The sequence below is a fragment of the Orcinus orca genome, chromosome 8 (genome assembly GCF_937001465.1).
Source record: "Orcinus orca chromosome 8, mOrcOrc1.1, whole genome shotgun sequence".
Taxonomy (NCBI): Eukaryota; Metazoa; Chordata; class Mammalia; order Artiodactyla; family Delphinidae; genus Orcinus; species Orcinus orca.
The window spans coordinates 91,359,690-91,385,898 of NC_064566.1; the positions used below are offsets into that span (position 1 = coordinate 91,359,690).

The 26,209-nt window shown below is 43.0% G+C and overlaps 2 protein-coding genes and 1 pseudogene across 3 annotated transcripts; 1 reads left to right on the forward strand and 2 right to left on the reverse strand.

Moving 5' to 3' along the window:
* Nucleotides 1-1,604: 1,604 nt before the first annotated feature.
* Nucleotides 1,605-11,393, reverse strand: C8H11orf71 (chromosome 8 C11orf71 homolog). The gene is made up of 2 exons (XM_049713223.1): nucleotides 10,602-11,393; nucleotides 1,605-4,524 (listed from the first exon to the last, which is right to left on the reverse strand). Exon 1 carries the CDS (start codon nucleotides 11,265-11,267, stop codon nucleotides 10,872-10,874), a length of 396 nt encoding a protein of 131 aa, XP_049569180.1. The 5' UTR covers nucleotides 11,268-11,393; the 3' UTR covers nucleotides 1,605-4,524; nucleotides 10,602-10,871.
* Nucleotides 11,394-11,507: 114 nt separating this feature from the next.
* On the forward strand, nucleotides 11,508-19,895 carry RBM7 (RNA binding motif protein 7). Of its 2 annotated transcripts, XM_033434556.2 has the most exons (6): nucleotides 11,560-11,697; nucleotides 12,297-12,420; nucleotides 12,601-12,763; nucleotides 13,404-13,491; nucleotides 16,274-16,364; nucleotides 18,166-19,895. In XM_033434556.2, exons 3-6 carry the CDS (start codon nucleotides 12,703-12,705, stop codon nucleotides 18,526-18,528), a joined length of 603 nt encoding a protein of 200 aa, XP_033290447.1. In that variant the 5' UTR covers nucleotides 11,560-11,697; nucleotides 12,297-12,420; nucleotides 12,601-12,702; the 3' UTR covers nucleotides 18,529-19,895. The 2 variants fall into 2 exon arrangements, with proteins under 2 accessions (XP_004273427.1, XP_033290447.1); XM_004273379.4 differs by lacking the exon at nucleotides 12,297-12,420 and having other exon boundaries at nucleotides 11,508-11,697.
* Nucleotides 19,896-22,691: 2,796 nt separating this feature from the next.
* LOC101286973 (nucleus accumbens-associated protein 1-like) lies at nucleotides 22,692-25,822 on the reverse strand (annotated as a pseudogene).
* Between the last annotated feature and the right edge of the window lie 387 nt (nucleotides 25,823-26,209).

Sequence of the window (26,209 nt, forward strand, 5' to 3'; positions counted from 1 at the left end):
GACTATGTTTTCTAAAATTCGAGATGCATTTAGCAAAGCAAAGGAAAAATAAATTCAGGCTGCTAGCTCGGCAGCTGGTCTGGATGCAGTATTTTGCTCTGTTTACTCTGTCAGGAAGCCAGTTACATTTGATTAAATTCTGAAATTAGAATGCATGCATTCTGGAAGATACCAAGCAGTTTCATGCTTTTACCCGTATGGAAAATGTGATTAAGGAAATGAACTCAACGGCTGTAGCATCCGAAGAGATCAATGCAACAGCTGTATTCAACTAGGCTCAGTGGGCTAGACCTTTATTTATTAAAATGGATGGCGTTAGCATAGAAACTGTGTCCACATCACATAACTGCTGTATTGCTCTGAACTCAGGCCGAGAAAGGAGCCAAGTGGAACTGCCATCCAATATTATGGCAGCGGTACAAAATGCAGAGCCACTCTCACACCACGGAGCTAAAATTAAGCCAAAAGGAGAGATAATTAAAGAATTTATATGCACAGTCTTCCCACATCAACATATTGGATTATTTTCAAAATTGCTGGTATGCCCTAATTTGGCAAGATTTACAGAATTCCCCCACAACAATCTGAAAATTCTTTGTGCTATGGCAACATCTTTTGCTTTACCCGAAAGGAAGTAGGCTATGAATAATACTTTATATGTGAAATACTGTCAGAGGTCAGGTATAACCAGATAACCCAGGCAAAAAATACCTCGTTGTGTTCATTTACTCAGTTAATAAGAGGTAAACGGTAGGATTTTATTGGAATATACTTAAATTGGCACCTGTGATTGCCAAGTCTTTGCTTTGGACATACAGGCTTGTTAATAGTTTGAAAAATGGAGATAGAACTGAGTATTATCATCAGATTGAAGCTGTGAAGCACAGAAGGGAGTGTGAAGGGACTGTGATCTAAGAGATGCTGACCCAGAGGACTGTCTAGATAAGACTTCCTAGAAACAGCAGCACATTGATATGGACCTCACGTTCTAGGATCTAATCTTCAGCTTCATAATCAAGGAAATCTGTGTAAGGGTCTCCAAATGTAATTAGATTCTCTGGGCTGTTTCATGCTAACCAAACCCACAAAAAGTAAACGCGTAAAGCAGAGTGCCAATAATCACGGGACCTTGTAAAGCTCAGGTGGGCTGATGAATACATTCTCTTCCTAAAGACATGCTACACAGATGTTTGCTTGGTCAGCTTGGAGCCAGAGCAAGGAGAGCTAATGGATCTCACTTGTCAGTTTTATCTGGCTTCGTATTCTTCTCTATGGATCAGATATTCATGTTCTTACATTGGCGGACACTCTTCCTTTCATAGGAGAAAGCGAAGCAAATTCTTACCTATTGAACTGTTTTTTTAGAAATACCACGTAGGCTATCCTTTCTGTTAATGCAATCTTTGTTTGATATGGTTTAAGACAAATGATTCAGCAGAGCTAATACAGTTGTTCATTACCCTAGAGTATCCCTTGTACCTGGTTATCATCCATGATTATGTTGAAATGATCCACCAGGAGAACAATGCACGAATTGATTGACTGATGTCTTGTAGTTAAAAATATGAACATAACCTAACTGAAGTTAACATGATTAAACAATAAAGAGACTAATAATGTCTTTATTAAAATACTTTACAGATTATTTAAATTTAAACAATTTTTTGATAAAAATTAACAATTATTTTGTAAATTCAGAAAAACAGAATCAGCATATATTATACAAAATGTCATCACCCAAAAATCACATTTTGGCACAATTATTCCTAGTCTTTTCTCTATATATTTTGTTTATATAGGTTAGAGCATATCATATATACAATTTTACATCCAGCTTTTGTCATATATAACATAAATGTCATTACACAAATAAATTCCTATGTTATCTAAAACTTCATATTTGAACGGATAAATGGAATGCCATCTTAAATCAGAGGTTGCAAGCTCAAATGGTATAAGGGGCCAGGTAGGTAACTAAAATGTGAAATGTAAGGGTATAAGACATAGGGGGTAACTGAAAACATATATCCCACCAAAGGTATTCAAATTTAGTTTTATTTTTAAATATATGACAGCAAAATCAAGTGGAGAAAATAAGCAAGCCACAGAAGAATATGTACAGTATAATACCATTTATATTGGTTTAAAACAGGTAAAACAATTCTGTGTTACACTTAGAGATACACTAGACATGCACATGTAATGAAAGTAGTTCTAAAAAGTAAAGCAGGGAATGCAAAACGCCAAATTCAGGACAGTGATTATGTCAGGTGGGAGGAAGTGATGTGAGCACAAGGTTATCAAAGCGAGATAAACAGAAGAGATTTTTAAGAGCGGGGTAATATTTAAAGTTGGGTAGTAAGCACCCAGGTGTTGACCGAAAAAAATGCACATCCTAAAAGTTGAGAATTGTTTCATTTGGCAGACTTTCTGAGGACTTCAAGCCCCAGAGGCAGCCTCTCAGATAGATAGCTCTGAGGGACTGCTCTGAAGAGGTAAGGGAGGAGCGAGGATACATAGGAGTTTTGCAATAAAGACCAGGTAGTCAGAACATCAAAAGATTATTGTTAATTAAAGAAAACCAGATATCTCAAGTTAGTGAATTTAGCACTTTTCTATGTATGGGAAGATGTAAGAGTCTGGGCTCACTGAAAACATTCCTTTGATATGCACCTTGGCTATCTAGGGCCAGTATCCCGTGCTTTCCCATCCTGAGGCTCCTCTGGGTGCACCGTTAGGGGGCTGCAATGGCTAAAGACTTGGCAGTAGGCAGCTGGGTTGTCTCCACCCTGAGTTCCCTTAGGGCTCACTGTTCAGTGTGGCTGCAGTGACCTGATGGCCGTAACATCCTTTGTTTACTGATATGATAGGCAACGTTTTTCATTCACATGGGTATTGGTTGCATTTTACTTACACTGTCTTGTACATATTATTGCATATTTTAAAGGGGAAAAAACGCCCAAACTGCTAGCTAAAGAAAACTTCCCTCTGGATTTGGCCACCAGCTGCTAGCTGGCTACCTTAGCACAAGTAGTATAGCATAGTCACCAAGAGTATGGGCTCTGAGGCCAGGCTGCCTGGTCAAACTTGAATCTCCACTCTACCACTAAACAGTTTTGTGCCCTTGGGCAGTTACTAAAATTCTCTGCAAACTAAGGCTCAAAGATCAAACCCAGCCCTTTGCCAATTTTTATAGAACCTTCCAGCTAAGAATGGATTGTACATTTTTTTTTTTTTTTTTGTGGTACGTGGGCCTCTCACTGTTGTGGCCTCTCCCGTTGCGGAGCACAGGCTCCGGACGCGCAGGCTCAGCGGCCATGGCTCAACGGGCCCAGCCGCCTCGCGGCATGTGGGATCTTCCCAGATCGGGGCACGAACCCGCGTCCCCTGCATCGGCAGGCGGACTCTCAACCACTGCGCCACCAGGGAAGCCCTGGATTGTACATTTTTAAGTGGTTAGAAGAACTGCCCTAGACCACTGTTATCGAACTGTAAATGGCTTTGGAAATTAGCTTTTGCTACAGGCTTGATAATGTTTCTCAATGAATTAAACGTAAAGCTGTAAAGCCAAACAGCATTTCTACACCATACCTATACTGTGGTAGACTCATTTCAACAACTAACCTTGTTTGAATCACATGCAATCTCAAGCTGGTTTATATACTTTACTATGCTGTTAATAAGTTAAGAAGTAAGATCTCCATATCCAAACAAATTTGCAGTAGATATATTTTCTGAGTTCAGACTACTGTTCAACAGTCTTTCGGGACCTAGATCTAAGTGCAAAGAAAATGCCCGTATTTCAAAATCCATTTAACTGTGCAGTTGAGGAGCTTCCACCTAAACTTCAATTGAAAGCAATTAATCTACAATGTAATGACATGCTTAAAGGCAAAGATCAGAATTTAATAGAATTGTATAAATGCCTTCCAAGCAATGAATATGCTCAATTAAAACCATATGTTCATGGACCGATATCAGTATTTGGCAGTACCCATGAAAAGAAAATTTCAAAGATATTTTCAAAGATAAAATACATAAACTTCATTAAAAATCAGCATTTTCAGATGAACATTTGCTATTGATTTTGATGATAGGGAATACCAACTTTGAATTCCAGTTAAGCAAAAAGAATTCCATCTTCTCCTTAACAGTATTAGTGTTACTGAACCAAACTTGGGTCCACTCGCCTGTGCGCAGTAAAGCCAATCTACTGACGCTGGATTGTGGTGAAGGAAAGTGCAGCGTTTATCGTAAATGCGCTAATACAAGCAGGATGGTGGCTTGTGCTCTAAAACCCCAAACTCCCCAAAGGGTTTCAGCAAAGCATTTTTAAAGGCCAGGTGAGGGGGGCGGTGGTCACAGGGTATGTGGTCAGCTCATGCACAATGCTCTGATTGGTTTATGATGTGGTAACAGGGCTGTGTCACAGGGGTTAACGTTATCAATCCTTAGGTTCCAGTAGGTCTGGGGCTCAGGATCATCAAGTAGTTAATTTCTTCCATTTGTTGGTGGTTTTAGCATCTGTAAAACAACTCAGGAAGTGTGCATCAGTTACTATTATCTAGATACTTCAGAGAGGATCTAAAGCAGAGGATATGGGGGAGGAGTCTGTCCTGGGAAGGCCCCATAGGGTCCTCCCCGGTTACATTAGCATTACAAAAAATTGTATCAATTATTATATTTTGAAATTCATCAATACAAATTTTGCAGAAATTTTTCTTGTTACATAAATACCTACATAATAGCCTCAATTTTGCCTCTTGGATTACAAAGTCTAAAATATTTACTACCTGGCTTTTTATAGAAAGTTTGCCAATCCCTGTCATAGAATGACTGTGAGGATTAAATAAAATAATCCTTGTGGAAATAATCAGTAGCGACCTGGCATGTAGTAAGCACTCTGTTTTTTTTTCTTTTTTTTCCTTTACCTGTCATCTATTTTGGACACATAGTTTCCCTATTTTAAAAATTATAGGTAGGGGGGCTTCCCTGGTGGTGCAGTGGTTAAGAATCTGCCTGCCAGTGCAGGGGGACATGGGTTCGAGCCCTGGTCCAGGAAGATCCCACATGCCACGGAGCAACTAAGCCCGTGTGCCACAACTACTGAGCCTGTGCTCGAGAGCCCGCCAGCCACAACTACTGAGCCCATGCGCCTAGAACCTGTGCTCCACAACAGTAGAAGCCACTGCAATGAGAAGCCCGCATGGCAACGAAGAGTAGTCCCTTGCTCGTAGCAACTAGAGAAAGCCCACACGCAGCAACGAAGACCCAACGCAGCCAAAAATAAATAAATTTTAAAATTAATTAATTAAAAAAATTATAGGTAGGGAAAAAATTAATACATTAAATATTTATGTGCATAAATATTTGTCCACATCTTGTATTAGGTTATGTTCCTAGAGGCAGGTTGATTTCAAATCAAAGCACACTTTTAAACAAAACTTATTACTTTTTTACTTATAAACTGAGGTGTTTATTTAATATAGTGAAAAATTAGAACAATACTAAATACTCAGCTCTTGGAGAATGGTTAAATAAATGGTATAGTTATAGGTCAGAATAATATTCACATTTGGCCTCCAATTAAAATACAGAAAGTGAAAAGAGTGTAGTTCTCAGTCTAACAAGATAAAACCAGGTAAGCTACAAAGGCATGGCTTTTTTTTTTAATTGAAGAAAGCTTATTTTATCTTATCACAATTACTCTTATTCCTGCACTTGCCTTCCTGGAATGTTCCATTTTGCAATTTTGATTCCAAGGAGAAATAGCCTATCTGTGAAGTTCATTCATTCATTTAACAGGCATTTATGAAATATCTACTCTTTGGGCACTTAATAGGTACGAATAAATACAAAGATAAATTTAGGCAAGTTGTCTGCCCTCAGACAATGTAGTAGGGGAGGTAAGAAATAGATTATACCTCTATCCCTGGAGTTAGGTGTGAAGCCTCACCCCAAATACATGAACAGAGGATGAGGCAGCAGTTTCCAAGGAAAGGAAAAACCAAGGTGCTCCTATAGATGAAGGATAACTAGTTGTTAGGTAGACAGAATATCAGAAGTCACCACACTTTACCAGTTCTGTGAGTCAATACAGTCCATTTTTTGCAACAGTAAAAACTTTAACCAATCTGGATGGATAAAAATTTAACTGGCAGAAAATGAGAAGGACAAGCAACTTAGTTAAAAGGTCTAGGATAGGCATAGACACAGAGGCAGAAAAGAGCAGCAGCCACCCCGGGGAATTAAGAACATGAAAGAAGGCTGGCAATATAGCTTGGTCAGATTATGGAAAGTCTTAAAAGTCTGTTTATAGAGTGTGCAGTTTTTAAAGCTGCACTGCTTCAGTTACTTTCAGGTCTCTGGGAAGATGAAGACAATTATTTTTCCCCTCTGATTCAGAAGAAGTGTATTTTGAAGTAGGGTTGCCTTCAGATATTCCAGTGAAATAAAAGCCAAGTAAACAATGATTTTTTTAACATTACACCATTAGCATACTTAATAACTGCACCTACCCGTATTCATCAGGGGAAGTTCCTAACGCCGTTCCTTAGTAACAATGCCAGTCTTGATCCTCAGTGGCTGGGAATCTGCAGCTGCACGCTTGCCTCCATCCTCCCACCCAACCACCAAGGACATAGACAGGTACCAGAAACCATGTGGAATAAAGATGGGGTTGAACTTTGTCAAATCATGAGTGAGGAAACCAACCCACTTGCATAACTCATAACAATCTGGAAACTTATTAAATTCTGCCACACCATATAAAAATCCATTTCTAATACCTGACGTGGGGAGCCAATGGAGCTTCTTAGGTACGCAGCATTTCTAATTGTTTCTGTAGAACTGAGGCTCCTCAGGAAGATAGGTAGTATGCAAAACTTTTAAATTTATGGACAAATACATTTGTGAATCATTGGTTAAAATGAAGTTACACAGGTTTCCTTTTCTAAAGGAATTATCAGACCCTTTAACATGTTATTACACATTATGGCACCCTAAGAAGGTGATAAAACATGCATTTGTCAATTTTATCGACCTCGTCTTTTTTCCAAAGAGTATCTTGTATTTCTAGTAGAGGTTCTATGGAATATACTATGGGAAACACTGGAAGAGTTTATGGTACTGTAAAGTTATAGTTTAACTATGCGATCAGAGAGCTATGCTTTGGGCTTATTGATCTGGAGCTATATATATTTAGGATGCAGAGAGACAGAAGCAAACAAAACGGGATAGATGTCCAGGTAAATACAGTCCAGGTGATGAAATTATATATGGAAACATAACATAAATACATTGTGAAGATAAAATGAGCAGGACTTTGCAATCGAATTGACACAGGCGATAAAGATAGGAAATAGGTGGTATGAAGTCGTAGATACTCAAACTTACACATTTGGTTGGCTAGGAAAATGAGAGTACTTTTCATGGAAATTAGGAAGACAAAAGCTGCACCTAAGTGGGACCTAGACAGGTTCATCAAAGGAATAAACGACACAATTTTGTTCGAAATACAGTTGAGCCTCACCATTAAGTCTACCTACTCTTCCCTCCCATAGGACTTTCCTCCTTTTCTTTCTTTTCTTCCTGCTGAGTTACCCCTCTTACAATTAGGCTTAGCACCAAATCTGGCTATTAAGGGAAAATCTCCTTGGCCTCCTTTTTTTCTATACCCCAAATGGGCATTCTTTTTAAGAGTTTTAGAGCTGATGAATAGAGGAAGTAAATATACTAATAGGACTTCCCTTTGACACATACTAGTCAGTTGCTTAGTATGATATAAAAAACAATGGCCAATTAGAACAAAAAGGAAGTTACCATGGCTTTTTAAAAACTTATGGAAGTATTAATTTGGGGGGCTATTTTTTGTCTTAGAAAATTCATCTATTTTAGAATGACAACATGCTATACTTAAGCAGTGATATTAAATTAAAAGTAATTTTGTACACTAACATGGATTTTTAATAACATGGACTACTCTTGGGAAAACTTAGTTGTTTCATTTAAAGAGGTTTATGTTGGTCCTTGCTTCCACAATAGTCTTCGTGACTCTAGGCAGATGCTGTAACTTGGACACCAGTGCAGATGTTAAGAACAAGGAGAATTTAGACATCCATCGGCTCAGATTTAAAATTATGGAGCATCGGGACTTCCCTGGCGGCCCAGTGGTTAAGATCCCGTACTCTCACTGTAGGGGGCGAGGGCTCGATCCCAGTCCAGGGCACTAAGATCCCACATGCCGCGTGGTGCAGCCATAAAAAATAAAATGATGGAGCATTAATGTGAACAAGGTTCTCCTCTTATCAAATTTTTTTCATATCATTTTCTATCTGGCACATATACACTGTTTATTATTCAATCAAAGCCCTACTCCTGATGACCCTATGTGAGAACAAACAGAAATCAAGTCACTCCCACTGGATCCTCTTCCTCTTGTGTGCTTTTGTGCACGTTTATGCCAAACTTTTGCTCCTTTGTTTACAAATCTCAGCCTTCTTTCCCTGAAGCTAAGGAATATGGCTTCAAAGGTGTCTTTAATGTTGTACCATCTCCTAGGGTGATATGATCCAACGTGGCTGCCTAGGGCAGCCCCTATTTATGCCTATTGCCTAAGCATAATTAATTGATAGCCCGCCTTCTCCTCTCAAGTGCCCTGGTTTACACAGTAAATGTGGTCATCCTATGTATTGGATGTATACATCCTATACAAAAATGTATACCTCATTTTTCACTTCTCACCCCCCCCAATTCTCCATTTTCAATTTTAATCAAGTTCATGATTTAAAGTATAGAATTAAAGGTGAAATGGGAAAGAACTGAAGAAGTCATTTATAACTTTTCATATTATAAAATAAGAAGTCTTATTTCATACTTGACAGAATTTAGCCTCTACGTGAACTTTGGAGAGTTATTACCCTGTGAGGTGGTATTTTCCACCATCAGGCATCTCTAAGTTTTATGAAAATCCTTCTTACCTTCAGCCTTAATTTTATTATTCTTTCCCAATCTAAAATTCTTAGCATGTAGGTTTGGGATTCTTTCTCAACCACACCCAGCCTAAGGAATCCATATATTATGAATTAACTTCTTTTCAGATATCTATTGATAGAATAGCATTAGTTAGCTACTATCTTTGCGAGAATTGAGAAAAGTCACTCAAGTCATTTTTGGTGTTTCGTGATTCAAATGAGGAACCTGGGTTGAATGGCTACAAGGCTCTATCTAGCTGTATGACCTTGGAAAGTTTACTTCATCTCTTTGTGCCTTGGTTTCTTGGCAAAAAAATGAAAGCATAATACTTTTGTTATGGGCTGTTGTGAGAACTAGATGACATACATAAAGCTCCATAAGAGCAGAGACCTTATCTATCTTGTTCACCACTTTATTCTAAGTGCCTAACATAGTTACTAGCAGGCACAGTTACTAGCAGGCACAGAGTAAGTGCTCAATAAATATCTGAATAAACAATGAATAATCGCCTCTAGCACATTGCCTTGCACATATTACGCATAGCTACTATCCTTTCAAACGATTTTCTTAGGACCTGGTTTCCAGACCTCTCACTGTATTGATCACTCTTACAGAAGCTCTCTGGTTTGTCAATATTCTTAAAATGTAGTTCTCACAATTCAATTGTTTGGTGTGTGGTAGTTTTGCTTTATCTGAACGTAATTACAGACCAGAGTCCGCTGGGAAAAAGCTACACTGCCTGCTTACATAAAGAGTTGCCACTTACAAAACCCACTAGATTTCTCCCAATACCACCCTTTAAACCTTGGAGAATGTATGGTTAAGACAAAATTATGAGCAGATAAGGAGCGATCAGCCAAATTAGGGAAGAACCAGGATAGTGCAGTATTACGGAGAGCCATGGCAACCAAGGTTTATTTCCATCACTGCACCTAATGAACAGTCCAGTGTGGTGATTATTAGCCTCTCCATCTTGAGTACACTCCTTGATCTCCTTGATAGCAGGGCTATGTAAAGTTCATCCACAGTGCTTAGCACTGAGGAGATCTTCAAATACTATTTAATAGTGGAATGGCAAAAGACAAACGAGAAAGTTTAAGGAAGATGCTAGAGTGAACAGATGAGCAGCTTCCTAAGAGGAAACTGTAAGATGAAGGTTTCCAATTTTTGTATAGTTTGGGACAAGATTCAGATTAAGGAAGCTGGCATTGAATGTGAGCAATAAAGTGACAAATGTAAGTGCAAAAATTCATTTGGAACTTTTGGCAAATAAAGAAATGTAAATTGGTTTAATAATTTGAGAGCGGAGCAAGGTTTAGGTTTTGCTTTTGTTGTTTTAGTAGAGACTGAAGTTTGTAGATATTCCTTAAGAAAAAGTGGAGGAGGGGAATGGAAGAAGTCTTAAGGACAAGATGATAGAAGTGTTGGGCCATAGGTGGGAGGATACGCCACAGTAATAAACCAACATAAGTAAAGGCAGAGGGAATAATCTGAGGTAGAAGGGTAGGCAAAGGAAACTCGGAATTATAAGTCTCAAAGTAGGAGAATCTGCCAGGGAGGAGGTGTAAGACTTGTGGAAAGCAAGACAAATTTGGATCCATTGTTGGGAGGATAAAAGGATTACTGACCTCTGGGAAGGATGATCCCATCCTTTGTGACTACCTCAAAAAAAATCTGCTGCTCCTCCCTTCCGATCTGATCATCATAGCTGTTTAAAACCATCTGAATCAAGTAACTGTAAACATTTTACTTTGCGCTAGGCTAGAGTAACAGGACTACCACGCATTTTTATATTAAACTGAAAAGACGTCCTCTAAAAATAAGACTTCGGTTGCACCAAAAAAGTATTTTAGAGAAGCCTTGTTCACAAGCTGAGGGGCGGAGAAGAGGTATTCATTTTAAGCTGAAAGACGGGCTGCGCTAACACCTCCGAGTGCCACCAGACGCTGTTGCAGGACACTTCTTAGGAGGTCGAGTTTAACCCCACGGCCCGGGTAAGGTGAGAATCTGGCTTGGCGGCTTCGGCTCCGCGCCTCCTGCTCCCTTCCCTCTGTAAAGCGGGTCGGGCTCCCGCCGCCACCAGGCGCCCGACGGCTCTCGGTCCGGAAGTTCAGCCGCACAGTGGACCGAAGAATAGGTTCTGGAAGAATCTCCTCGGGACTGGTAACGAGGAAGCTGTCTCCAGAGACCATCGCCAACGCTAAGGCCGACGAGCTGAGGTCGCCGTGGGAAGAGCGGTAGGCCACCAGGCCTCTTCGATCGCCGGCAGACAGGGACACATAGTTCAGGGCCATCTTCAAACACTGCCCGCAGTATCTGTGTTACGTCCCACGGTCAAGGCAGACTCTTCGCGGCTCCACTGATCAGTCCAGCCGGTCTCCAACACTGAGACCGACTTCATCGGAAGCCATCACCTGAGCGTCTGCAGATCAAAGACCCACTTTAACCCAGCGCTCTCCTCCCGAGCATGCGCAGTCCGTCAGCGCACGTTGACGCCGCTGAGAGCCGACGTGATTGACGTTTACGTCTGTGACGCCTGGGAGCGCGAGGACGTGGGGTTTCTGAGAGTGCGCAGTGGGTGCGTCGGCGGCGACTCTTCGGCCTTTTTCGGGAGGGGGCGATGCTGAGATGGGGGCGGCGGCAGCGGAAGCGGATCGTACTCTCTTTGTGGGCAACCTTGAAACGAAAGTGACAGAGGAGCTCCTTTTCGAGCTTTTCCACCAGGTAAGCGGCTGGGATCAGCCTTTCCCTTTCGTTTTCCGGCCCAGGTAGGGCCCGGCCCAATGGCCATCCCCGCTTTCCTGGCTCAAGCGGCACGGTTCGTCCCGGCACCGGACAGGTGGGCGGGCTGGAGGTGGGGGTCGCGCTTAGAAAGGGAGGCGCTCGCTACGTGTCGCTTTATTAGAAGGATCCTGGTTAGTTCAGGCCGAAGTAACAACTAAAGGTGGTGGAGGGTCCTCTGTCGGGCATTCACGTGGTAAAGAGTCAGTGCTCTTAAGCGACCTCGTACGCGTGGGTCCTTCGTTGAGCTATGCTTTTCCTCTTCCTGCTTTTCTCATCTTCCGCTTGTAAATTTTATTTCAATTTCTTTCTTAGTATCCGTTTTCCACTTAAGTTTCTTACGAAGTTGCAGCAAAGACAGACTCATAAATACTCTGTAGGAGAGCGGCACTGTAGTGTTTATGTATTAAAATCTGTATCAAGATGCAGATACATTACTGTTCCCTCCAGTTCTGTCTTTCAACAACTGGTAATGTTTGATTAGTCGATACAAAAGTGAATTTTTAGTCCAAGAAAACTACTTTCTCTTACTCTTGATAAAGGTTAATTTCCACGCAGTGGGATAATGATGGATGTTGGTGGCCTTGTTAAAGTCATAAAGTGCTGTGAAATGTAAATTCAGTCGGTGATTGGGTTTCCGGTTCCTTATGGGCTCCCTCCCTCCAAGTAAGTTAATCTAATTTTCGGTCATATCTATAGGATCTTTAACCGAGATGGAAATCCGAGTGTATCCATTTTTAAAATTAGAGTCCCTGGTTACATTTTTGAATTTTTTAAACTTTGTAAAATTTGATTATTTTCCTGAAACTGCCTTACTGAAATTCCGAAAACTTTTTTTGTCTGTAGGCTGGGCCAGTAATAAAAGTGAAAATTCCAAAAGATAAGGATGGTAAACCAAAGCAGTTTGCGTTTGTGAATTTCAAACATGAAGTATCTGTTCCTTATGCCATGAATCTGCTTAACGGAATCAAACTTTTTGGAAGGCCCATCAAAATTCAGTTTAGATCAGGTAACTATTCACTGATGATGTTTAGGAGAGAGGTTGTTTGCCGCTTTGTTTTTAATTTTGTTATTTAAAGAACCTATTTTTGGATGAAAATGCTTTAAGCTTTATGAATAGTAAACTTTATATATCCCTGAAAATGGGTAACATTGACAGTATGGATTTTGAAAGCTGTAATTTTAAAATGAGAGTTAACATTTCAGTTTGGGTTTGTGAAAAGAACATAAACCTTATTATTAAAATGACTGAGTTTGGGTTCACACTCTAAAAGCACAAGGATTATTTCCTGAAAATACTTTTCCTGACTGCTTTGTAATTTACTTTTACAAATTTTGATGTGTGATCATGTAAGGATGAAACTTTCCTTGTAGTCATTCTTACAATTTAGTGTGGGGATCAGAATACTATGGCCAGATTGGGTATTTATACATTGGAAAGTACCTTATTTGGAACCCTTTGCTTTGGGTATATTTGGTATTAAACACTTAACAATTTTCACTCTGATGAACTATAAAGCAATTTACTGAAATTTGAGGTTTTCACTTTTAGCCTATGTCTACCTTTTTCGGAGTGATTGGGCTGAGGGATACAAAATTTCAAATTAAGTTTTTTATCAATAAGAATTTCTCAAATTGTTTCATTTTAGGAAGTAGCCATGCCTCACAGGAGGTCAGTTCGTCATATCCCCAGCATCATGTTGGAAGTTCAAGCCCTACTTCCACATCTCCTAGCAGGTAATATTTCTCACCTATGTTTAAAATCATTTATCAGGAATTTTTTTAGGCAGTGACTTCAAAATGCATAATGAGTGATTGGTTTCTTTCTTTATGCTCCTACCTCTTTATTCTTCTGCTATATTTGCTATGTTGGATTATAGTTATATATGTAGCTATTTTAAGGGGACTATAGGCCCATTATATATAGTTCCCTTAAAATAGATACGTACATAACTATATTTATGTTCATTTGTAAAGACATACCCACACCCACATACATGTATATAACTGAGACGAAATTTCTCAAAACATTACTTAGCCTTACTACTTGTAGTATCCTCTATTTTCTATTTTATTTTATTTTTCAAAAAATCACATTAGTTTTATGACCACTAAATGGTTGTTGCTTGCAGTTTAAAAATACCTGTTAGTAAACAGACTACTGGACTAAGAGTTCATAGAATCGGATTCTGGATCTGTCTCTACCAATTGTGTAATCTTGAGCTAGTCTATGTCCCTGTCTTTCCATTTGTAAGGAAAAGAAGTTGATTTGAATGATCTCTGAAATACCTCTTAGCTACTGAGGATTGGAAGAGGTACCATATTTATATTTACTAATAATTTTCTTTGGGGAGGCTGATATTTTGCCAGGGACGGTTTCTTCCCGGTATGTCCATAGAGCTATTTATCAATTTATGGCTTCATTCAAGAAAGAGTTAACAAATACCTGTCACCTGTCGGGTTCTTCACCAAGTCCTTTGCACCTATGATCTCATTTATTCCTCACGGTAGATTTATGAGGCAAGGATTATTATTATCTCTACCTTATGTATGAAGAAAATGAAGGTTGGGGGTTAACTTGCTCAAGCGTGAACTGCTCATAAGCAGTGGGCTTGTTTTCAAACCCAGGCAGTGTGATTGAGCACACCCACCATGATACGAGTAGAAAGTTTCTAGAAAGTTTTAACAAGGAGAGGTAAGTGAATGAGGACTTGAAAGAGGGCAGTGTACCTAGATCATAATGAATAGAAAATGGAGAGTAGTAGATGATACTGTTGAAGTAGATAGAGGCAGAAGATACAGGGTCTTTCTTATAGGCCATAATTAGGATTTTGGAATTTCACCCTAAGAACAGTAGGAAGACATTGAAACGTTTTCAGTAGGGTAGTAAGAGGAACAGGTTTGTATTTTAATGAGTTAGTTGGTTGTACTGGGAGAGAATGGATTGAAGGGGACAAGGGTGACTAGGAAGCTGTTGGTAGCAAGGTATTGGTGTTAGTAGCAAGGAAGCTATGGGAGTGAGGTTGCTGCTTTGGATTAGGGTGGTGCCAAGAGCTGGAGAGAAGTGGGCGGATATGAAAAGAGTTTGGAAGGTGAAAATTGTAAGAGAGCAGTAATGTGAAAAGGGTACCCTCTTAGAGTCTTTTCTTGCCAGCTGAAGTTAATTGTGTTTAAATGCTTTTCAGTGTAGTTGGAATTCGAAGCATCTCTAACCACTTTTATGGACTCTTGAAAGGTATCTTAGGTGGAGGGAAAAAAAAGAGTTTTTAACCCTTCTTAGAAATTCTTGGGGAAAGAAATATGCAAGTAAATACTGTAGTTTTAATCAAACACTAGAGTGTACCTGATTTTTATACTCTCTGTAAGTAAAATTATACTTTTTACCCCCTTAGCATACAGGTACGTAATCCGATTTGAGAAACCCAAATACGGCACTTCCCTGGCGGCCCAGTGGTTAAGACTCCGCACTTCTACTGCAGGGGGCACGGGTTTATTTTATATATATATTTTTATATACATATATATAAAGAATAAAAGTTCTTTTTAAAAAAAGTAGCTTTCTTTACAGCATACAAATAAAATCAGTTCTGCTTAAAAAAGAGAAGAAAACCCAAAATAAAAAGATCTAAACTGTAAGATAAATCTTGATGATTTGATTCTTGGTGATTTAATTCCAAATCTTGGTGATTTGATTCCAAAGGCATATTTTAAAATAAAATTAAAACCTTTCTGAGTTTTTCTGTAGAGCAAGTTACCTCTATAGGAAGTGAGGAATAAGGTTTAAGTCCTTAAGATTAATATTCTTTTTATGTTACAGAACTCCTTACTCCCCCAAACCTATTATTCTTTCTTCTTATCTCAGTAAAGTTCTACCTAATTGCTCAAGCCAAAAATCTAGATTTTTATCTTTTAGTTCTTCTGGTTCCCTCATCTGTTATGTCTAATTGATCAAATCCTTTTCATTTTAGTTCTCAGTCTAGGCCTTTGCATTACTGGCCCAGGTATTGACAATTTTTTTTCTATAAATTGACACAATTTTTTTTTTCTATAAAGGACTAGTTTCTTCTGCCATTGTAGCACCACACAGATAATACCAAAACAAAAGAGCCTGGCTAAGTTCTAGTAAAACTTTGTTTACACAAACTGAGTTTGGCACACAGGCTATAGTTTGCTTCCCCCTGCACTAGTCCTTCCCTCAGCTGGAGTGTGTTGCCTCCAGGTAATCTTGTTCAGCTGTAACTTCAAACGTCTCCTTTTTAGAAAGGCCAGTCCTGACCAGTCAAGCTAAAATAGAACCGCCTATCTCTCTCACCTCAACTTGCTCTTTAGTCATTTCTTACTATGTCTTTATAACCATGTGAAATTGTCTTGTCTGAATCCTTACCCCAGCTCCATGAGAACAGATACCTTGTTGGTCTTGTTCATTCCTGTCTTTGAAGACTGTGTCTTGCTCAGGATTGGTATGTAGTAAACATTTACTGAATGAATGATTATATGTTGGTTTTCTTACTTTTCACAGGTACGAAAGGACAGTGGATAACATGACTCCATCAACACCAATAATTCAAAGATCTTTTTCTTCTTCAGAAAATTTTCAGAGACAAGCAGTGGTAAGCTGATTGTTCAACTCGAGTTGCTAAAAAACTCGTACTTAGTTAAAACATTCATTCTTAATTCTTAAGTTCATTTCTTAAATTTTAGTTAGACTAGCATGATCTTTGTAGATCACTCATTTTAGTTTTCACTGGGCTGAAATATATATTTAAAAGATTGAAGATAAAAAGAACTGCTTGTCACATTTGTATTTTTCTTTAACCATTGTTGGTGTGATGTGTGTGTGTGTTGCAAATATTGGATACTCATTCTCTGATGTTCTTGCAACCTGTGCCGAGTAACTTCTCATCACGTACTGTCTTTAATACTTAATACGTTAATATACTACAGTCTTCTAGACCACCTCCCTTGTGAACATGCCATTTTTTTCTGTAATAATATCACCAATGATAAAATCTTAAGTATCTTTTGCTGTTGCATCTTTGTCTTTGATCAGTCTCAGATCCTTCATTCTTTTCTTTTTCTTACGTTTGTTTCTTCCTTTTTATTTTCTTTGCCCAAATCACAATCTTGAATTGTGGTCCCTAGGCTTTTGTATTGCACAGGTCTGCAGAATAAAAATATAAGTGAAATAAAATAAAATTGAGAAACCAATATAAAGAGATATCAACTTTTATAAACATATTATATATTTGTCTTATTTTGCTGTAGACCATTAAAAAAAAATCATCATTAGCTAATGTCTGTCCACAGGCAGAATTTGGGAACCACTCGTCTAGTCACTTAGTACTTGTATCTATTTTCTTCTCACTAGTCCATCTCACACACCATTTCAAAATTACTATTATAACTGTTTTGCTTATCTTCCTGGTGATTTTTTTAATATAAATTTCGTATTTTATTTATTTATTTTTGGCTGCATTGGGTCTTCGTTGCTGCGTGCAGGCTTTCTCTAGTTGCGGCTAGTGGGCTTCTCATTGCAGTGGCTTCTCTTGTTGCGGAGGACAGGCTCTAGAGTGAAGGCTCAGTAGTTATGGCGGCGCATGGGCTCAGTTGCTCCGCAGCATGTGGGATCTTCCCGGACCAGGGCTCGAACCCGTGTCCCCTGCGTTGGAAGGCGGATTCTTAACCACTGCGCCACCAGGGAAGCCCTAGCCTTGTGTTTTTGCTCCCATTATCTGATTCCAGTAAACCTTTCTAGCTTTACCGTCCATTAGTCATGGCTCATGAGATCTATAACCTGTCTTAGCCAGAATTACTTGCTATTCTATGAACTATTCTGTGTTTCCCTGTTATTTTTGTTTGTGCAGTCTTCTTTCCTTGACATACCTCCCCCTTAAAATATTTTCCTTAAAAAAACTCCATCCAGGGAATTCCCTGGTGGTCCAGTAGTTAGGACTACACGCTTTCACTGCCGAGGGTGTGAGTTCGATCCCTGGTTGGGGAACTAAGATCCTGCAAGCCGTGCGGCATGGCCAAAAAAAAAAAATTACATCCATACTTTTAATACTCAGATCATATGTCGCCTTCATTAAATCCTTCCTAAAGATACTGAGCTTTTGCTTTTAATGTGTTCATCATACAGTGATTTACATTATAGTCGTTTTGTATTACTTCTTCCCTTCTAAATTATATTCTGGAAGACAAAGAGTAGTAGTACAGATATCTTGTAGGTATACATTGGAATGAATGAAGCTATTGTACTACTTTAGTTGTGTTTACCTTAAGATTCAGCTAGGCAAGAATGATTTTGCTTTTCCATTATTGTGTTTGTTTGACCATGGCTTGATATCTGTTGCCTTTGCTATCTAGAAATATTTGTGGTTAACACATTTCCTTCTTTTTCTCTTCGCTCAGATGAACAGTGTCTTGAGACAGATGTCATATGGAGGGAAATTTGGTTCTCCACATCTGGATCAATCAGGATTTTCCCCATCAGTTCAGTCACATAATCACACTTTTAACCGGTCTTCAACCTCCCAGTGGCGCCAAGATACACCATTATCACAGCGAAAAGTCAGACAGAATTCTCATACCTACGCAGTGGATAGACATTATAGCCGTGAACAGCGTTACACTGATCATGGGTCCGACCATCATTACAGAGGAAGCAGAGATGATTTCTTCTATGAAGAGAGAAATCCCGATGGCTGGAGCCATGACTATGATAACAGAAGAGACAGTGGTAGAGATGGAAAATGGCGCTCATCTCGACACTAACAAGTGTTAAAAGGATGTTTTCATAGTGTCATTCTAGGCCCTTTTTGTTAAGTTGTTTCTGGGAATGTTTTCTTTAAAAAAGTCTATAGAGCAGCTTTACAAGTTGGCACATTTCTTTATAAAATTTTTAAAACCTAATTGCAGTCCAATACAGAAATGAGAATTGTGGTTCTAGTTTTATTACATTAATAACCTTTCACCTCAGGGTTTTAAGAAGAGGAAAGGGTTTTATGCTAAAGAAAGTGCACAATTCCTAATCATTTTAGACAATTGAGGAAGGGATGTATTATTTGGATTAGTTGTATTATGAAGCAAATATTTTAATTATCTGTTACCTTTTTGTATTACAAGAAATTTCTTGTTAGGGAATCAGATTTTTGGTGTATATAATGGAAAACATTCAAGTTGATAGTCTGAAATGACTCAGTATTTTGTTACTAAATGAGAAAATGTAAATTCAGTGATTCATTTTACTAATATTTGAGAAAACCTTTTGGTCAAGTTTGGGGATAAATCATATTATTTAACTTAGAGAACTTAAGTGTAAGTTCTGTGACATGATCTTGAGTTTTACTGTAAGTGAGCATACAAGTATACATCTACACATGCTATTTCATTGTAAAATTTTAGAATTTGCTCATTAAAACATGTTCAATGGGCTTCCCTGGTGGCACAGTGGTTGAGAGTCCGCCTGCCGATGCAGGGGACAGGGGTTCGTGCCCCGGTCCGGGAAGATCCCACATGCCGCGGAGCGGCTGGGCCCGTGAGCTATGGCTGCTGAGCCTGCGCGTCCAGAGCCTGTGCTCCGCAACAGGAGAGGCAGCAACAGTGAGAGGCCCGCATACCACAAAAAAAAAAAAAAAAAAAAACATGTTCGATGTATGACTGAAGTCACTCAGGAAGTTAAATATCTCTAAATGTATTTTTTTTACAGTAAAAATACAGTGTTAATGTAAATCTTTTTCTGGAAGAACAAAAATGTAAATGCATAGTCAGATAAAATAGTAAAATGTTTTACTGAAAGTATTCTTTTTTGGGAAAAAAGGTTCATGAAACCTTTAAGTGATGCCTCTTATCACTCAAATTTCTAAACTTTTAACATTTTCAAAGTGCAAGGACACATTTTATTATGGAGATTGTACAGGGTTCTTTTTTGTTTGAACATTTGAAAGAATTTAGTCTAAAACACTTTGATTTAAAATTTTTAAAATCTTGTTTAACAAAACTTTTATGTATCAATATGCCGTTTCCCTTTCATTGTAGAACTTGTTTATAAAAATTAATTCCTTGAAAAATTTGGATTCTTTTTAATATTAACTACAACATTTGTACTATGTTGCTTTTTAATATATTGAAAACAAAAAGGAGGGGTGTGTCTTTTTTTTTGACATCACTAACATTGTACACAAAAAGCTAGCAGCATACATTTATTCAGTGATTGCGTGGTGTTAGAGTATCCTGAAATATACCTTTTGGACATATCAAACTTATATTTTAGAATCAGATTTTCAGTAACACATGGTTTATGTTTCTGAGCACTGTAAACTAATTAAGTTATTCTCCCTAGTCTCTAGGAGTTTGTACATTTGGTTTTCTCTGTTTCTAAATGCATGCAGCTTTTCTGAGTCCAGGTAAATGGAGCTAGCTATCCAATTACTCAGCACAGAGCGTTCAAATCAAGTTTCTGTTTGCTTAAGCAGTTTCATAGTAGAAGGATTTGTTTCCAACGAGCCTGTTATTTTCAGGTGTCTGACCTATATGAAAATTTACTCAGTAGCGTTTGTAGATATTAACAAAGATTAATACTGCTTTATTGCAACTTATCTGTGGCTCAGATCTGTTCCTGTTGATTCACAGGTGACCCTGGTCCAGAATAATTTTTTTCTTTTTTAATGGTTTTTGGGGCACCCCTTCTGAGGTTCCAGTGAATCTTTCACTTCACCCTCATCCAGTTGAAAGTAACCAAACTAAATATATGTACTGTGTAAAGAGATAGAACAAGACAGCCACAAAGAATTGAATATAGCTGGTGAGACAATTCACCGAGGTATTGAGAGCTGCAGGAGTAGAAAGGAAGAGATTGTTTTTATGGAAAGCAGTTTCTCCCAGAGTGTGTTCCATGAAACAGTACTCTCACAAGGTGTTCTGCAAAAATAACAGGGTTCTGTAGTCAAATGTATGGTAAACATTATGTACTATCTAACACCGTCTCTCTCTTAATGAGAAAATGCCATAAAGCTGACAAGTGCTGCAGTAATGTTTATACCTAACAGTATTTTTTCAACTTACTTGACCCTTTCTTTACCCTTTTATACATAATACATTAAGATCCCCCCAAAGAATCTCTGACTCCACCCTTCTCCATCTAGTCAATCATCAGAAAATTTTATACCACTTTCTGATTACGTTGTGTAGGCCCATCTTATCTGTATCCACGGCCACCATCCTAGAATGGGCAATCATCATTGCAACAGGGTTATTCCAACAGCACCCTAATGTTTGCGTGCTAATTTATGTATTCCTATAGTATTCCCTGTATTTCTCTTACAGCCTTTTTATTGTATTAAAATTTTATTTTTATTTGTATCTCTCTAGATGTCTCCATGAAGTCCAGGACCTCATTTTTTCACCACTGAATTCCTAGTATTCAGTGCCTGGCATATATATAATACATGGTAAATTTTTGCTGAATAAATGAAGGAACGTTTGTCAAATAATTGAAAAAAGGAGGCTTCAACACTGAAAACTTCTTTGGTATAGATTTCCGAACCCTGAACCATCATTGCATCCTATTATAAAAATTGTATCACAACATACTGTGCCTTTAATACACTCTAGAATTCTATTTGTTTTTCAAGTTGTTAAGAAGTTATTGGATCTGTATTCATTAAGGTTTTCTTAAAATAATTGTTTACCTTAGTTGGGTTTTGGAATTGTGGTTCTGTTAGTTTTGTAGAATGAATTTATATCTTTTTTTTGTTTTTTTTGTTACAAAGGCATTTAGTTTATTCTCATCAGTATCACTGATACTCTCATGGTTCACATTTCCCAGGGCGGCTCCTCTTCTTACAGTAGTTAATGTTTAATCTCACTTATGGGCCGGAGGAGGGGCTGGGCCCAGGGCAGGGAGGGTGTTGGCACTCCCCGCGGACGAGGCGGGTGATCTGTGCTTCGTGAAAGAGACATGGGTGAATGGGCGGCTGGGGGACGTGGAGGGGGGCCCCCAGAGTCTTTTTTGCGTTGGTCAGTGATTCTCCATTCATGTTCCATCCTGGCTGCCCGGGGGTGGGGGTCCATGCAGCTCAGGGCAGGGCAGGGCCAGGGGAAGGGAAAGCAGGAAAAGCAGCAGGCCGCCCAAGAGCGAGGAGGGCAGGGCGGGAGGGCACAGGGGTGGCTCCTGGGGTAAGGCACAACCCTGTCTTTGGCTCTCCTGGTGAGGAGTTTCCTCCCCCGCCCCCTCCCCAGACCTATACACACAGTCCAGGGAACCAGGGGCACCTCCTGGAGTCCCTGAAACAAGAGCGCTCTGCCACCCAACCCCGTGCTGCAGGGGCTCGGAGGAAGGATGGGGCAAGCCCCACCCGAGGACAAGGCCAGGAGGGGCTGGACAGGGGCCTGCCCAGGACAAGGGGGTGGGGAGGGAGAAGACCCCAGTCCCACACAGCTGGCCCCCGCTGAGGCCTGGAAGGAGGGGAGCGCCCGGGGACTCCTGCTTCCTTTGGGGGTCTGGCTGGAGCCCCAGCCCACCCCTCGGCCTTGGTCGGCCCGGCAGCTTGCCAAGTGCCAGGATACTGTGCTTTGGGATCTACGCTGGGGTGGGGTGTCGAGGCCAGGATGAGGGGGCAGGCGAGGTGCGACCAAGGTGCTCGTGCTTTAGCTGGGGCTGTCGACCCCCACCCCCCCGCCCCACGCACTCGGGCCGGCTGAGGGCTAAGGTACTGGGGCTGGGCCAGGAAAGCAGAGCGCCAGGGCCCCGCTGGACTGACCCTGCCCCTCGCAGCAAGCAGATGTCAGGAAGGACCCGCTCCCCACAGGCTGGCAGGGGCTCCTGGGGGGGGTGGGCACAGGCCTCCAGGTCAGATCCTAGTGGTCCAGCTGGCCCCCACCCCACCTCCTGTAATCCCCTTGCCTTTGGAGAGAGAGAGGCTGCTGGGAGCAATGGGCTAGTCAGACTGCTCGGAGACAGAGGCCTTGAGAACCAGGGCTGGAGACAAAAATGTGAACTGCAAAGAAATGACATCCACCGTGCGTGGGGAGGGGTGCGGGGGGGGGTGGTTAAAAAACAAAAAGAACCCTCCAAGTTTACACGTAGAACTAAAAAAATCCACAAAACCACTCGCGGAACTAGGCAAGGATAGAAAGAGAGGAATGGTAAAAGAAGATTCGGCAAACGATCTGTAACCATGAAGCGGACACGGCCCTGCCAGGAGCTGGACTCAGCCAACCGGACCTTGCAATGTAGCCCTTGGGCGGAGGCCCTGGGGTTGAGTGTGAGCCGGCCAGACCCACGGGAGCTCAGGCAGAGCGGGGCCTGGGGGGCCCCCCTCGTCAACGCGCGCCCCCACTCCACACACACGCGCACATTCAGCCTGCCCCCGGCTCCCCACTCCGTCCTGCCTTCCACAGCCCCGAGGACCGAAGGGGATATCAGACACGGTCCCGTTGGTTTGAAAAATAATAGGAATCTTATACTTCAATATTTCATTAGCTAAAAACATGTTTTAAAAAGTATGTACAGGGGCTGGGGGCTGGGAGCCCTGCCTTGGGGGGTCGGGGGTGGGGTGGGGAAGGGAGGGAAAGGCAGCAGCTCCCCAGCCTGCTCCCCTGGGTTCCACCCCTGGTCCTACTGCCTCTCACGTCTTCATCTGTTTAAAAGCAAAACTTCTACACACGCACGCCCGCACACACACACACGCACACCCACACGCTTCTGCGAGCCCCGGAAACCTCTCCTTCTATCCTCAGAGACCCTCGGTCTGACCCCAAGGGCCCCCCTCTCAGGACCTGCCCCTCTCAGGCCCCAGGGGGCTGGTGGCGGCAAGAGAGGCTGAGCACAGGTGGGGGAAGAGAAGGGCGCTGGGCCTGCCACCGCCCGCCACCTTAGGTCGGTCATGGAGTTTCTCTGAGCCCCAGTTTCCTCAGCTGTAAAACGGGCAGTCCTCATGGCCGCGCCTACCCCAGCCCCCAGGCGCAGGGCCAGACAAGGGAGACAGGAAGGTGCTTTTGGAACGTGGAAGCACTGGGAGGTGGTGGCGGGAGGGGTCCTGAGAACCCGGTGCCCCTGTGAGTCCCAAGGGGTTGCAGGGGGGCAGAGGCTGAGGAATGCTCCGGCTAGGTGGCCCCGCGCCTGGGAAGGGGGTCTTCCCAAGCCCCCCAGGCCAACCCCTCCCTGTGCCTGGCCTGGTGAGTGGGGAGACAGTTGCTCGGGGTTAGAAGAGGGGGAGCAAGAGCCCCCCGACTGTGCACGAGTGTGTGTGCTAGAGAAGGCAACGCAGATCTCGCACCACCTGCCGTCCTCTCCCAGCCCGGATCCCTGATCGGACTGGGGTCAGGGGGTGGGACGGGGGGTGGGGGGTGGGCAGAGGGGCCGGAGCATGCAGTGCCCCCGCGGGTCCTGGGGAAGGACAGACAGTAGCTCGTGCCCAAGATGGCGGGCAGGTGTGACAGGAGGGGGAGTGTGACGGCCCCGAGGGAGAGTCCGGTGGGGGGGTACTGGACGGCTTCCTCGGCCAAGGGGCCGGCCTCGCCGTCATGGCTGGCCGTCTCGAAGCCGTGCTCCACACCCCTCTTGTCCGGCTCTATCTTGCCCGTGTAGCTGACGAAGGTGGTGTAGGCGTCACCCTCGGCCATAAGCCGCTTGACCTTGGGGGTCCAGCTCTTCCTCACACTCGGCGGGCGTTGGTGCACATGTCGGCTGCGATGGCGTTCATCTCGCTCTCGTTGAAGCTGGGAGCAAAGTTCTGGCAGTAGTACTTGACAGCGTGGGGGACGCGACCATCCAGCGGTTTGCTGCTGGAGCTGTTCCTGGAAGAGCGGACGCCGGTGCCACAGCTATTGGCCAGCGTGTTCCGGTCAAAGAAGGAGGCCAGGAGGCGCCACAGCAGCACCTTGTGCCGCGTGCCCGCGCTGACGTGGCAGTTCATGAGCTGCGCCCGGGTGACGTACACGCTGGTGCCTGTTACCAGCTCCAGCTTCTCAGAGGGGTCACCCTCATCATAGAGCCTGGAGTGTGGCAGCGGCTGCCGATCTGGTTGATGAGCTCAGCAGGGAGAGACGCCAGGTCTTGCCGCACTCGGATGTGATTCCGGGACTCGGGGGCTACCTGCTCAGGGAGGGCCTCCTCCACCTTCTCGGCGGTCTGGCCTACATTCATCATGCGGTACGTGGCGGACATATAGCACATCTGCCGGTACTGCTCGTCTGTGCCCTTCTCGCCCGCGTCCTCCTCCTGCTCCTCCTCGTGGTAAGAGCCGCGGCTGTCGCTGGTGTAAGCGCTTGAGATGCCCGGGCTGGTCCGCTCCGACGTGCTGGGACCACTCACCACTCCGCCTGCCGCTGCCGCCACGCCCCCCGCCGGCTTCCCCCCCGCCCCCAGCCACTCTGGCGCACTGTGCCGCCGCCACCGTCTGGGCCTGCTGGGGCTGCCGGTTGGCGACCAGGTCCGGCGCGAAGAACTTGGCCATCTTGCGGCTGCCGTTGCCACTGCAGCCACCGCCGGCCTCCTTCTGGCTGCTGTCCCACAGCCGCTTGGCCACGGGCGTGCACTGCACAGAGTCCGACTCCTGCTGCTCCGTCTTGACGCGAGACACGAAGGGCAGTGGGGTGCCGCAGGCCGGCCAGCTCGACGTCTGCGCCACAGGGCTCTGGGGCTCGGACGAGGGGCCCTCCTCAGCGTGCAGGCCCTGGGAGTCACAGCGGGGTGAGCTCACCTTGAGGAAGAACTCTGTGCCCTGCTCCATGATCTCCTGGATCTGCAGGAAGCCCGATGTGTACATGAGCAGGAACTGGTCGCCCATGTTCATGCTCAGCCGGCCCGTGTAGCGGAAGCTGAGGCTCTGCTGAAGGACTGGGGCTGTGCAGCCGCCGGCAGCTCCACCACCGCACTCCGGCTGCTGTAGGACAGGCCCCGGAAGTAGGAGCTGCTGGCGGCCAGCATGGCCCGGTGGGCCTTGAAGGCAGGGCCTTTGACCACCACCGAGACATCACAGTATGGGCCCTGCAGCCGCTGCTCCTTGAGGCACTCCAGAATGCTGTGGCCGAAGTTCGGGATCTGCATCTGCAGCGTCTGGGCCATGGCGGCGGCGGCGGCGGCGGCTAAGCCGTGGCCGCTCTCCGGGGGCACCCGGCCAGCTCTGCAGCGGCGGCTGGGGCCGGGCCTGGGCCCCGGGGCGCGCCCTTCTGCGCCGGAGCTACGGCCCCCGCGGCCTGCGCTTCAGCAGCAGCGGCAGCCGCGGCGGCCATTCATTGTGGGCCAGCTGGATTTATATCTTTATTAAAAAATCAACATTTCCTCTGTCTTTCCAAATTAATGGATATAGAGTTGTACCTAGTATTTCTCATAATTTTTGTAAACCTCTCTCTCGAGTTATAGTCCAGTTTTAGCGCCTGATATATTTTACCTTCCCTCCCACACCCTGTTCAAGCTTGCTAGACTGTACTGTTATACACTTTACATTTGTGT